Source organism: Bufo gargarizans, chromosome 2, assembly GCF_014858855.1.
Source record: "Bufo gargarizans isolate SCDJY-AF-19 chromosome 2, ASM1485885v1, whole genome shotgun sequence".
Classification (NCBI taxonomy): Eukaryota; Metazoa; Chordata; class Amphibia; order Anura; family Bufonidae; genus Bufo; species Bufo gargarizans.
The window spans coordinates 411770325-411784929 of record NC_058081.1 but is presented as its reverse complement, the minus strand read 5'-3'; the positions used below and the strand labels follow the sequence as shown (position 1 = coordinate 411784929).

Genomic DNA, 14605 nt, shown 5'->3' with positions numbered 1-14605 from the left:
GACACGACCACCGGCTCCCTACACCAGGCACGGAGGGAGTCAGGGTCACCTGGGATCCAGCAAACAGGAAATAACAGATAAATGTACAGCACTTAACTTTTTAGCAGACTGGGAAACAGGATCAGCATGCACACACACTCCAGGAAGTAGTATAAGCCGCCCAGTAATGCATTATGGGGCGGAATTTAAAGGGATGCAATCAGTCCAACTACATGACAGCTGAGAGAGGCTAACGAGATGAGGAACTGAACACCACAACAAGGAAAACTCAAGGAGGAGGTTCTGAAAGGCTTCTGTCAGAGCTTCTCAGCTGTCTGTTTGTGACAAGAACTAAAATACATATTTGGAAAAGACTACCGTTGTCAATTCAGGGTCGGGTGAATTGAATAAAAATCATTTTTCCCAAAAATACTGTATGTTTTACAAAATGCCCCTATGAGGTTGCTGAAGAAAATGTTCAGGTTATTAGACAGTTTAATGGGGGATTTTATTTGGAAAGGTGTCATTCCTAGGTTAAAGAGAGAAGTGCTTCAGCTCTCAGTAAGAGAGGGTGGATTAGCAGTTCCTAATAGTTTTTTTTTATTATTTAATATCACAATATAGTCAGATAAAGGGAAGTTTAAATGGTTTAGTGGGAAGGGAGGAATTAATGAAAATGGGGTGGAGAGGGGAAATGAATCACTTAGAGGTTTTGGAATCAGGAACATTGGGGAAAAATATCACAGAAAATAGAATATTGAACTCAATGGAATATATATGGGTAGAAGTTTAAAAAATATTAGATATTAAAGGTTATTTGCAGTATACACCTATTTGGAAAAATATTATTTTAAAGGAATTGCAAATGATTAGGTCTTATATAGACTGGGATAAAAAGGGGGTGTAATATCTAGGTCAAGTATTTGAGGAAGATAAACTGAAGGATTTCAGCACCTTGGTAAGGGAGTTTGGGATCCCCCAAAAGGATATCTATAAATATTTTCAGCTCACAAATGCTATGAAGATACTGGTGAATTTAGATAAATATAGAAAGGAGCATTCAGATAGAATAGATACATTTACTAATGGAGGAGAAAAAAGAGGAACAACGACAAAAAGATATGGGATTTTGATGGATGGAAAAAAAAAATGGATTACAATACTTGCCAGAGGAAAATGGGAAAAAGAGCTCCTGTTTTTTACGGAAGAAAAATGGAAGGATGCTCTTAGAAGTTATATTATGGTATCGGAAAAGGGCCTCACATAAAATCTCTCCATTTTTTATAGTTCACAGGCTACATCAATCTCCTTCGGCGTTAAAGAACATGGGGGTAAGAACTTCTGATAAGTGCCCAAAATGTAGGTGAGAGAAGGCGGATCTTATACATTGTTTTGGAGATGCCCTAAACTTTTTGGGTTTTGGAAAGAGATTGCAGAGATTATATCAGTATTTCTGGGTGTTCAAGACCCTGTAGTTTGTATATTAGGGGCTACAGAACATCTTAAATTAAATAAAGAGATATGATTGGTTTGAGGCAGAGTACTATTTCAAGCCAGACTTCTCATACTTCGGAAGTGGGTAAATGGAGATTCCCCCACACTGAGACAGTGGCAAGAAGCTGCTAATAAATTGGAACGGGTGTCCAAGAGATATAGTGAGAGAGCAGGAAAAACTGATAAAATATGGAAAAAATGGTTGCACTAGGGCCGGATGTTGTGTGTGTGTGTTTTTTTCTCTCTCTCTCTCTCTCTCTCTCTCCAAAGGGTCGGGGGGGGGGGGTACTTGGGGTAAAATGTTATTATATTGTTGATTTATGCAATATGGATCTTTGGATGGTCTGATTTTGTATATGTTTCTTATATAACAGATAAAAAAAAAAAAATTATTTAAAAAAAAAAGAGCAAACTAAGGCTGCTTTCACTCTCGCGTTTTGGGTGGATCCATCATGAATCTACAAAAACTGATCAGTTACAATAATGAGACAGCATGCATCCGTCATGAACGGATCTGTAACATATCCAAGACGGATCTGTCATGAACTTCATTTAAAGTCAATGGGAGACGGATCCATTTTCTATTGTGCCAGATTGTGTCAGAGAAAGCGGATCCGTCCTCATTGACTTACATTGTGTGCCAGGACGGATCTGTCTCGTTCCGCATCTCAGGACGGACAGAAAAACGCTGCAGGAAGCCTCCAGAGCGGAATGGTGACTGAACTGAGGCAAACTGATGCATTCTGAGCGGATCCTTTTCCATTCAGAATGCATTAGGGCAAAACTGATCAGTTTTAGACCACTTGTGAGAGCCCTGAACGGATTTCACAGACGGAAAGCCAAAGCGCCCATGTGAAAGTGGCCTAAAGCTAACAATAACAGATCATTTATTTAAAAAATTTTCTGTTCTTCTGGCGGATCACAAAACGGTGATGTGAATAGTGAATCTTTTCCTATAAAAACGTGTTAATCTGCTCAGCTGCTCCTGCTGTACGACATGCTGCCTTCTCTGTATAATAATAATTTCATAATGAGGTGTTACTAAGGCATTTACATGCCATTTCATGGGCAATAGTTAGCACTTTTCCGCTACTTCCCAGGCCACCTGGACTTGCAACCTGGAATAAGGTGAATCCAGGTGCAGCCCGCATGTAGCAGTGAATTGCGAGAGCTGATCGTCATCTGTGTGAGTCCATATACTAATTAAAAGTTGTCTGAAAGAAAAAAAAAAAAGCTGGTCTCATGCTTGTTTTGTGCTTGCTTCACACATTACTGGTAACTAGGGATGAGCGAACTCGAACTGTATAGTTCGGGTTCGTACCGAATTTTGGGGTGTCCGTGACACGGACCCGAACCCGGACATTTTCGTAAAAGTCCGGGTTCGGGTTCGGTGTTCGTCGCTTTCTTCGCGCTTTTGTGACGCTTTCTTGGCGCTTTTTGAAAGGCTGCAAAGCAGCCAATCAACAAGCGTCATACTACTTGCCCCAAGAGGCCATCACAGCCATGCCTACTATTGGCATGGCTGTGATTGGCCAGAGCACCATGTGACCCAGCCTCTATTTAAGCTGGAGTCACATAGCGCCGCCCGTCACTCTGCTCTGATTAGCGTAGGGAGAGGTTGCGGCTGCGACAGTAGGGCGAGATTAGGCAGATTAACTCCTCCAAAGGACTTGATTAACTGATCGATCTGCAGCTGTGGATCATTGAGCTGCTGATCCTCAATTGCTCACTGTTTTTAGGCTGCACAGACCGTTTGTCAGTCTCATTTTTCTGGGGTGATCGGCGGCCATTTTGTGTCTTGTGGTGCGCCAGCACAAGCTGCGACCAAGTGCATTTAACCCTCAATGGTGTGGTTGTTTTTTGGCTAAAGCCTACATCAGGGTGAAGCTGTCACACCAAGTGCATTTAACCAGCAATAGTCTGTTCATTTTTTGGCCATATACAAAATCAGGGGCAAGCTGCGCCTGTCACCAAGTGCATTTAACCCTCAATGGTGTGGTTGTTTTTTGGCTAAAGCCTACATCAGGGTGAAGCTGTCACACCAAGTGCATTTAACCAGCAATAGTCTGTTCATTTTTTGGCCATATACAAAATCAGGGGCAAGCTGCGCCTGTCACCAAGTGCATTTAACCCTCAATGGTGTGGTTGTTTTTTGGCTAAAGCCTACATCAGGGTGAAGCTGTCACACCAAGTGCATTTAACCAGCAATAGTCTGTTCATTTTTTGGCCATATACAAAATCAGGGGCAAGCTGCGCCTGTCACCAAGTGCATTTAACCCTCAATGGTGTGGTTGTTTTTTGGCTAAAGCCTACATCAGGGTGAAGCTGTCACACCAAGTGCATTTAACCAGCAATAGTCTGTTCATTTTTTGGCCATATCCCAGTCTAATTCTGTCACTAAATCCATACCGGTCACCCAGCGCCTAAATACTAGGCCTCAAATTTATATCCAGCTAAATCTGTCCCTAGTGCTGTAGCTGGGCGAGTTATTTAGTGTCCGTTCAAGCACATTTCTTGTTCTGGGTTGAAATACAATTCCCAATTTAGCAATTTCATAATTTAGTGGTTCCTGCTATATCAGAGCTATTTGAAATCTATCCCAAAAAGGGTATATAATATTGAAGGTGCACATTGGGTCATTCAGAATAACTTCACACACACCCGCTACTGTGTATTTCCAAGTCTAATTCTGTCACTAAACCCATACCTGTCACCCAGCGCCTAAATACTAGGCCTCAAATTTAAATCCCTCTAAATCTCTCGTTACCCACCGCTGTACTGTTGTTGCTGGGCAAGATATTTAGTGTCCGTCAAAGCACATTTTTTGTTCTGGGTTGAAGTACAATTCCCAATTTAGCAATTTCATAATTTAGTGGTTTCTGCTATATCAGAGCTATTTGAAATCTATCCCTAAAAGGGTATATAATATTGAAGGTGCACATAGGGTCATTCAGAATAACTTCACACACACGCTTCTGTGCATTTCCAAGTCTAATTCTGTCACTAAATCCATACCGGTGACCCAGCGCCTAAATACTAGGCCTCAAATTTAAATCCCTCTAAATCTCTCGTTACCCACCACTGTACTGTTGTTGCTGGGCAAGATATTTAGTGTCCGTCAAAGCACATTTTTTGTTCTGGGTTGAAGTACAATTCCCAATTTAGCAATTTCATAATTTAGTGGTTTCTGCTATATCAGAGCTATTTGAAATCTATCCCTAAAAGGGTATATAATATTGAAGGTGCACATAGGGTCATTCAGAATAACTTCACACACACGCTTCTGTGCATTTCCAAGTCTAATTCTGTCACTAAATCCATACCGGTGACCCAGCGCCTAAATACTAGGCCTCAAATTTAAATCCCTCTAAATCTCTCGTTACCCACCGCTGTACTGTTGTTGCTGGGCAAGATATTTAGTGTCCGTCAAAGCACATTTTTTGTTCTGGGTTGAAGTACAATTCCCAATTTAGCAATTTCATAATTTAGTGGTTTCTGCTATATCAGAGCTATTTGAAATCTATCCCTAAAAGGGTATATAATATTGAAGGTGCACATAGGGTCATTCAGAATAACTTCACACACACGCTTCTGTGCATTTCCAAGTCTAATTCTGTCACTAAATCCATACCGGTGACCCAGCGCCTAAATACTAGGCCTCAAATTTAAATCCCTCTAAATCTCTCGTTACCCACCACTGTACTGTTGTTGCTGGGCAAGATATTTAGTGTCCGTCAAAGCACATTTTTTGTTCTGGGTTGAAGTACAATTCCCAATTTAGCAATTTCATAATTTAGTGGTTCCTGCTATATCAGAGCTATTTGAAATCTATCCCAAAAAGGGTATATAATATTGAAGGTGCACATTGGGTCATTCAGAATAACTTCACACACACCCGCTACTGTGTATTTCCAAGTCTAATTCTGTCACTAAACCCATACCTGTCACCCAGCGCCTAAATACTAGGCCTCAAATTTAAATCCCTCTAAATCTCTCGTTACCCACCGCTGTACTGTTGTTGCTGGGCAAGATATTTAGTGTCCGTCAAAGCACATTTTTTGTTCTGGGTTGAAGTACAATTCCCAATTTAGCAATTTCATAATTTAGTGGTTTCTGCTATATCAGAGCTATTTGAAATCTATCCCTAAAAGGGTATATAATATTGAAGGTGCACATAGGGTCATTCAGAATAACTTCACACACACGCTTCTGTGCATTTCCAAGTCTAATTCTGTCACTAAATCCATACCGGTGACCCAGCGCCTAAATACTAGGCCTCAAATTTAAATCCCTCTAAATCTCTCGTTACCCACCACTGTACTGTTGTTGCTGGGCAAGATATTTAGTGTCCGTCAAAGCACATTTTTTGTTCTGGGTTGAAGTACAATTCCCAATTTAGCAATTTCATAATTTAGTGGTTCCTGCTATATCAGAGCTATTTGAAATCTATCCCAAAAAGGGTATATAATATTGAAGGTGCACATTGGGTCATTCAGAATAACTTCACACACACCCGCTACTGTGTATTTCCAAGTCTAATTCTGTCACTAAACCCATACCTGTCACCCAGCGCCTAAATACTAGGCCTCAAATTTAAATCCCTCTAAATCTCTCGTTACCCACCGCTGTACTGTTGTTGCTGGGCAAGATATTTAGTGTCCGTCAAAGCACATTTTTTGTTCTGGGTTGAAGTACAATTCCCAATTTAGCAATTTCATAATTTAGTGGTTCCTGCTATATCAGAGCTATTTGAAATCTATCCCAAAAAGGGTATATAATATTGAAGGTGCACATTGGGTCATTCAGAATAACTTCACACACACCCGCTACTGTGTATTTCCAAGTCTAATTCTGTCACTAAACCCATACCTGTCACCCAGCGCCTAAATACTAGGCCTCAAATTTAAATCCCTCTAAATCTCTCGTTACCGCTGTACTGTTGTAGCTGGGAAAGTTATTTAGTGCCCGTCAAAGCACATTTTTTGTTCTGGGTTGAAGTACAATTCCCAATTTAGCAATTTCATAATTTAGTGGTTCCTGCTATATCAGAGCTATTTGAAATCTATCCCAAAAAGGGTATATAATATTCAAGGTGCACATTGGGTCATTCAGAATAACTTCACACACACGCTTCTGTGCATTTCCAAGTCTAATTCTGTCACTAAATCCATACCGGTCACCCAGCGCCTAAATACTAGGCCTCAAATTTATATCCCGCTGAATTTGAATACAATACATTGGGCCAAATAATATATTTGTTGTTGTGGTGAACCATAACAATGAGAAAAACATCTAGTAAGGGACGCGGACGTGGACATGGTCGTGGTGGTGTTAGTGGACCCTCTGGTGCTGGGAGAGGACGTGGCCGTTCTGCCACATCCACACGTCCTAGTGTACCAACTACCTCAGGTCCCAGTAGCCGCCAGAATTTACAGCGATATATGGTGGGGCCCAATGCCGTTCTAAGGATGGTAAGGCCTGAGCAGGTACAGGCATTAGTCAATTGGGTGGCCGACAGTGGATCCAGCACGTTCACATTATCTCCCACCCAGTCTTCTGCAGAAAGCGCACAGATGGCGCCTGAAAACCAACCCCATCAGTCTGTCACATCACCCCCATGCATACCAGGGAAACTGTCTCAGCCTCAAGTTATGCAGCAGTCTCTTATGCTGTTTGAAGACTCCGCTGGCAGGGTTTCCCAAGGGCATCCACCTAGCCCTTCCCCAGCGGTGAAAGACATAGAATGCACTGACGCACAACCACTTATGTTTCCTGATGATGAGGACATGGGAATACCACCTCAGCATGTCTCTGATGATGACGAAACACAGGTGCCAACTGCTGCGTCTTTCTGCAGTGTGCAGACTGAACAGGAGGTCAGGGATCAAGACTGGGTGGAAGACGATGCAGGGGACGATGAGGTCCTAGACCCCACATGGAATGAAGGTCGTGCCACTGACTTTCACAGTTCGGAGGAAGAGGCAGTGGTGAGACCGAGCCAACAGCGTAGCAAAAGAGGGAGCAGTGGGCAAAAGCAGAACACCCGCCGCCAAGAGACTCCGCCTGCTACTGACCGCCGCCATCTGGGACCGAGCACCCCAAAGGCAGCTTCAAGGAGTTCCCTGGCATGGCACTTCTTCAAACAATGTGCTGACGACAAGACCCGAGTGGTTTGCACGCTGTGCCATCAGAGCCTGAAGCGAGGCATTAACGTTCTGAACCTGAGCACAACCTGCATGACCAGGCACCTGCATGCAAAGCATGAACTGCAGTGGAGTAAACACCTTAAAACCAAGGAAGTCACTCAGGCTCCCCCTGCTACCTCTTCTGCTGCTGCCGCCTCGGCCTATTCTGCTGCTGCCGCCTCGGCCTCTTCCTCCGCCTCTGGAGGAACGTTGGCACCTGCCGCCCAGCAAACAGGGGATGTACCACCAACACCACCACCACCACCTCCGTCACCAAGCGTCTCAACCATGTCACACGCCAGCGTTCAGCTCTCCATCTCACAAACATTTGATAGAAAGCGTAAATTCCCACCTAGCCACCCTCGATCCCTGGCCCTGAATGCCAGCATTTCTAAACTACTGGCCTATGAAATGCTGTCATTTAGGCTGGTGGACACAGACAGCTTCAAACAGCTCATGTCGCTTGCTGTCCCACAGTATGTTGTTCCCAGCCGGCACTACTTCTCCAAGAGAGCCGTGCCTTCCCTGCACAACCAAGTATCCGATAAAATCAAGTGTGCACTGCGCAACGCCATCTGTAGCAAGGTCCACCTAACCACAGATACGTGGACCAGTAAGCACGGCCAGGGACGCTATATCTCCCTAACTGCACACTGGGTAAATGTAGTGGCAGCTGGGCCCCAGGCGGAGAGCTGTTTGGCGCACGTCCTGCCGCCGCCAAGGATCGCAGGGCAACATTCTTTGCCTCCTGTTGCCACCTCCTCCTTCTCGGCTTCCTCCTCCTCTTCTTCCACCTGCTCATCCAGTCAGCCACACACCTTCACCACCAACTTCAGCACAGCCCGGGGTAAACGTCAGCAGGCCATTCTGAAACTCATATGTTTGGGGGACAGGCCCCACACCGCACAGGAGTTGTGGCGGGGTATTGAACAACAGACCGACGAGTGGTTGCTGCCGGTGAGCCTCAAGCCCGGCCTGGTGGTGTGTGATAATGGGCGAAATCTCGTTGCAGCTCTGGGACTAGCCAATTTGACGCACATCCCTTGCTTGGCGCATGTGCTGAATTTGGTGGTGCAGAAGTTCATTCACAACTACCCCGACATGTCAGAGCTGCTGCATAAAGTGCGGGCCGTCTGTTCGCGCTTCCGGCGTTCACATCCTGCCGCTGCTCGCCTGTCTGCGCTACAGCGTAACTTCGGCCTTCCCGCTCACCGCCTCATATGCGACGTGCCCACCAGGTGGAACTCCACCTTGCACATGCTGGACAGACTGTGCGAGCAGCAGCAGGCCATAGTGGAGTTTCAGCTGCAGCACGCACGGGTCAGTCGCACTACAGAACAGCACCACTTCACCACCAATGACTGGGCCTCCATGCGAGACCTGTGTGCCCTGTTGCGCTGTTTCGAGTACTCCACCAACATGGCCAGTGGCGATGACACCGTTATCAGCGTTACAATACCACTTCTATGTCTCCTTGAGAAAACACTTAGGGCGATGATGGAACAGGAGGTGGCCCAGGAGGAGGAGGAGGAGGATGAGGAAGAGGGGTCATTTTTAGCACTTTCAGGCCAGTCTCTTCGAAGTGACTCAGAGGGAGGTTTTTTGCAACAGCAGAGGCCAGGTACAAATGTGGCCAGCCAGGGCCCACTACTGGAGGACGAGGAGGACGAGGATGAGGAGGAGGTGGAGGAGGATGAGGATGAAGCATGGTCACAGCGGGGTGGCACCCAACGCAGCTCGGGTCCATCACTGGTGCGTGGCTGGGGGGAAAGGCAGGACGATGACGATACGCCTCCCACAGAGGACAGCTTGTCCTTACCCCTGGGCAGCCTGGCACACATGAGCGACTACATGCTGCAGTGCCTGCGCAACGACAGCAGAGTTGCCCACATTTTAACCTGTGCGGACTACTGGGTTGCCACCCTGCTGGATCCACGCTACAAAGACAATGTGCCCACCTTACTTCCTGCACTGGAGCGTGATAGGAAGATGCGCGAGTACAAGCGCACGTTGGTAGACGCGCTACTGAGAGCATTCCCAAATGTCACAGGGGAACAAGTGGAAGCCCAAGGCCAAGGCAGAGGAGGAGCAAGAGGTCGCCAAGGCAGCTGTGTCACGGCCAGCTCCTCTGAGGGCAGGGTTAGCATGGCAGAGATGTGGAAAACTTTTGTCAACACGCCACAGCTAACTGCACCACCACCTGATACGCAACGTGTTAGCAGGAGGCAACATTTCACTAACATGGTGGAACAGTACGTGTGCACACCCCTCCACGTACTGACTGATGGTTCGGCCCCATTCAACTTCTGGGTCTCTAAATTGTCCACGTGGCCAGAGCTAGCCTTTTATGCCTTGGAGGTGCTGGCCTGCCCGGCAGCCAGCGTTTTGTCTGAACGTGTATTCAGCACGGCAGGGGGCGTCATTACAGACAAACGCAGCCGCCTGTCTACAGCCAATGTGGACAAGCTGACGTTCATAAAAATGAACCAGGCATGGATCCCACAGGACCTGTCCGTCCCTTGTCCAGATTAGACATTAACTACCTCCCCATAACCATATATTATTGGACTCCAGGGCACTTCCTCATTCAATCCTATTTTTATTTTCATTTTACCATTATATTGCGATGCTACCCAAAGTTGAATGAACCTCTCCTCTGCCTGTGTGCTAGGCCTAAATATATGCCAATGGACTGTTGCAGTGGTGGCTGACATGAAGCCTGATTCTCTGCTATGACATGCAGACTAATTCTCTGCTGACATGAAGCCAGATTGTCTGTTACGGGACCTCTCTCCTCTGCCTGGGTGCTGGGCCTAAATTTATGACAATGGACTGTTGCAGTGGTGGCTGACGTGAAGCCTGATTCTCTGCTATGACATGCAGACTGATTCTCTGCTGACATGAAGCCAGATCGTCTGTTACGGGACCTCTCTGCTCTGCCTGTGTGCTAGGCCTAAATATATGCCAATGGACTGTTGCAGTGGTGGGTGACGTGAAGCCTCATTCTCTGCTATGACATGCAGACTGATTCTCTGCTGACATGAAGCCAGATTGTCTGTTACGGGACCTCTCTGCTCTGCCTGTGTGCTAGGCCTAAATATATGCCAATGGACTGTTGCAGTGGTGGGTGACGTGAAGCCTCATTCTCTGCTATGACATGCAGACTGATTCTCTGCTGTCATGAAGCCAGATTGTCTGTTACGGGACCTCTCTGCTCTGCCTGTGTGCTAGGCCTAAATATATGCCAATGGACTGTTGCAGTGGTGGGTGACGTGAAGCCTCATTCTCTGCTATGACATGCAGACTGATTCTCTGCTGACATGAAGCCAGATTGTCTGTTACGGGACCTCTCTGCTCTGCCTGTGTGCTAGGCCTAAATATATGCCAATGGACTGTTGCAGTGGTGGGTGACGTGAAGCCTCATTCTCTGCTATGACATGCAGACTGATTCTCTGCTGTCATGAAGCCAGATTGTCTGTTACGGGACCTCTCTGCTCTGCCTGTGTGCTAGGCCTAAATATATGCCAATGGACTGTTGCAGTGGTGGGTGACGTGAAGCCTCATTCTCTGCTATGACATGCAGACTGATTCTCTGCTGACATGAAGCCAGATTCTCTGTTACGGGACCTCTCTCCTCTGCCTGTGTGTGTGCTGGGCCTAAATATATGCCAATGGACTGTTGCAGTGGTGGCTGACGTGAAGCCTCATTCTCTGCTATGACATGCAGACTGATTCTCTGCTGACATGAAGCCAGATTCTCTGTTACGGGACCTCTCTCCTCTGCCTGTGTGTGTGCTGGGCCTAAATATATGCCAATGGACTGTTGCAGTGGTGGCTGACGTGAAGCCTCATTCTCTGCTATGACATGCAGACTGATTCTCTGCTGACATGAAGCCAGATTCTCTGTTACGGGACCTCTCTCCTCTGCCTGTGTGCTAGGCCTAAATATATGCCAATGGACTGTTGCAGTGGTGGCTGACGTGAAGCCTCATTCTCTGCTATGACATGCAGACTAATTCTCTGCTGACATGAAGACAGATTCTCTGTTACGGGACCTCTCTCCTCTGCCTGGGTGCCGGGGCCTAAATATCTGAGAATGGACTGTTCCAGTGGTGGGTGACGGGAAGCCAGATTCTCTGCTATGGAACCTCTCTCCAATTGATTTTGGTTAATTTTTATTTATTTAATTTTTATTTTAATTAATTTCCCTATCCACATTTGTTTGCAGGGGATTTACCTACATGTTGCTGCCTTTTGCAGCCCTCTAGCCCTTTCCTGGGCTGTTTTACAGCCGTTTTAGTGCCGAAAAGTTCGGGTCCCCATTGACTTCAATGGGGTTCGGGTTCGGGACGAAGTTCGGATCGGGTTCGGATCCCGAACCCGAACATTTCCGGGATGTTCGGCCGAACTTCTCGAACCCGAACATCCAGGTGTTCGCTCAACTCTACTGGTAACTATATAAGACATAACAGGCAGACAAATAAAACTTTGGCTTGTCTTACCATACCTTGTTATTCAACTCGGAAGATTCCTCTGTGTGATAAAGCATTAGAACATCTTCTGAAAAATTCAAATTTACCAATACCTCCAGGCAGGGGTATTGTAATATACTTTCAGGCTTTGTGTTGGAATTATGAATACAGTTGGCTCTCTCTTTGAAAGTAGCTTGAACGAGGGTACACTTAGTTTCTTTAGTCCACACACTATAAAAACAAATAGAATATAAGCTTTGTTGTTTATTAAATACGGTATTGACTTATGGAAAGCAGTACATGTAACATATGGTATAACTTTATAGTAATGCACTTTAGTTTTTTGATCTAACTGTTTGGTCCTGTGGTAAAAATGAAACTTGGATTGCTATGGGAAATTTGACTATTGCTATTAACTATTGAACTGTTATTTCATGATTCGTTTGAGTCTGTAAAATCTGTGGACTGTGCCTGCCATGATCTCACTGATACTGGTGGGCATGGTCGCTGGAATGCTCATATGTCCCTCCAGAAGTCCATGATCATCAACATTTTTCTGCCCCTTCACAGTGAGTCAGGGACAGGAAAAGAAAAAAAGAGTGTTAGTCGCTGGACCTTCAGGTAGAGGGTCCCGGAATAACTTAGCAGGGCGCCAAAGGGAAGGAAAAAAAGAGCAATATATGAAAAATATAGATTTAAATAAGAAAAAATTATATTATACAAATATATTTCTTAGTGAAACATAGGTGGGCAGGCTGCCAATGGTCTCAACCTAGCCTTAGAGAACTCAGGGTAGGTGATAAAGAATGAGGATGATGGTGCGTGAAACACGCTACAAAAGACCAATAGAAGAGGCGCCAAATTCCCTAGGAGATAATCAGATAAAGGCTATGAGGTGGATCATAGAGACCCGTATAATGTAATCTATATAGACTTGTTTCCTTGTATCTCAAAGGATAGAGATATAGAGTAGCAAATTGTTAGTGACTCACTTCACCCAGGAGGGTGATGTGGGATAAAGCTCAAGACACCCACACCACACCTCCTGCGCCTGGGTCGCCTGTAGAGATGTCATAAAAGGACAGCAAACACTCAACAGTGTATCTTGAACTTTTTATTTTATTCCAATGCCAGGGTAGGGGAGAAGAGGAAGCGCAACGCGTTTCGGGGCCTAATAGTGGGCCCCCTTCATCAGGAGCAGATATGAGTACAATAACAAAAGGTGGTATTTAAATAGACAAGAAAAAAACGCCAAAAAGGCAATTTCTGCATGCGTTCCACGCTGGAACGCATCGGAAAAAAGACGCGCCACAAGTTGTCGGCCCATATAGTTAAAATTGGAATTAATACACAGACAGCTAACACATGGATAAGTATAAAAGGACACTGAGCCGCTGCTCTATAACATCGCAGCGATCTTCAGACCTCCGGTGCGCTCCACAGTGGAACACACCCGGAACTTCCGGTGAGTTCCACTATGGTACGCATATCCGAACCGGAAGCCACACATCGCACACACCAGAAGAATAAACTATATATGTCTTGTCATAATATTCTAATATGTGGGGAACTTAGGAGGTGGGGTCAAGTGGCAGCAGGCCCTAATCAGTATGGTCACCAGTGACTTAGACCAGGCCGTGAGTACATGTGACCTCACCAAAGAATAAAGGGAGGAAAGCTACGGACTTCTGGTTTCAGGGGAACGAAAGGAATGTAGTGTTCGATGGTTAGGTCACATGGTCGGGTGCCGAGTCGTGTGATCGGGTGCCTGCGTCACTGGTCATCACTTGGCATGCGCCGGTGGAACGCAGGGGCCCAGAGTACATATACTAGAAGGAAAGAATTAAAATTATATTCGTAAACTCCATTGTTCAACCTTAGCAGTGTCTCGTTTCTTTTGGAAAGGCTACCTTTTCATATATACAAATAAAAAATAAACAAATGGGCAAAGAGATACAAGCGTACATAGACAAATTCGCAAAGATAATGATAGACAGCCATAGAACCCACACATTCAGGTAAATAATCAAGTTCTTACGTTAAAAGAACGAGTAGCTCTTAAGATAAAATAAACTAAACATCTGGGTAAGGGACTGCATGCTGATAAGACTTAAAATAGATAATGCTAAAATAAATTAAAATGAATGTTCAAAATAACGGAACATAATCGTATGTTAAATAATCTTCGCAAAACAATTCCATATATTCTAAAATACACAGCTAGATGAAAAATGCATATTGGTATAGCTAGAATGCATGTTAGAAACATAGAAACATAGAATGTGTCGGCAGATAAGAACCATTTGGCCCATCTAGTCTGCCCAATATACTAAGTACTATGGATAGCCCCTGGCCCTATCTTATATGAAGGATGGCCTTATGCCTATCCCATGCATGCTTAAACTCCTTCACTGTATTTGCAGCTGCCACTTCTGCAGGAAGGCTATTCCATGCATCCACTACTCTCTCAGTAAA

General features: G+C 45.3%; 1 protein-coding gene across 1 annotated transcript in view; it reads right to left on the bottom strand.

The window, feature by feature from the left end:
* The window catches only part of KCNMB1 (potassium calcium-activated channel subfamily M regulatory beta subunit 1), a 207709-nt gene that overhangs the window by 62327 nt on the left and 130777 nt on the right, over positions 1-14605 (bottom strand). The window contains exon 3 of the mRNA XM_044277789.1: positions 12166-12361. Within this exon, the coding sequence (XP_044133724.1) occupies positions 12166-12361 (196 nt within the window). The remainder of the gene's footprint in view (positions 1-12165; positions 12362-14605) is intronic.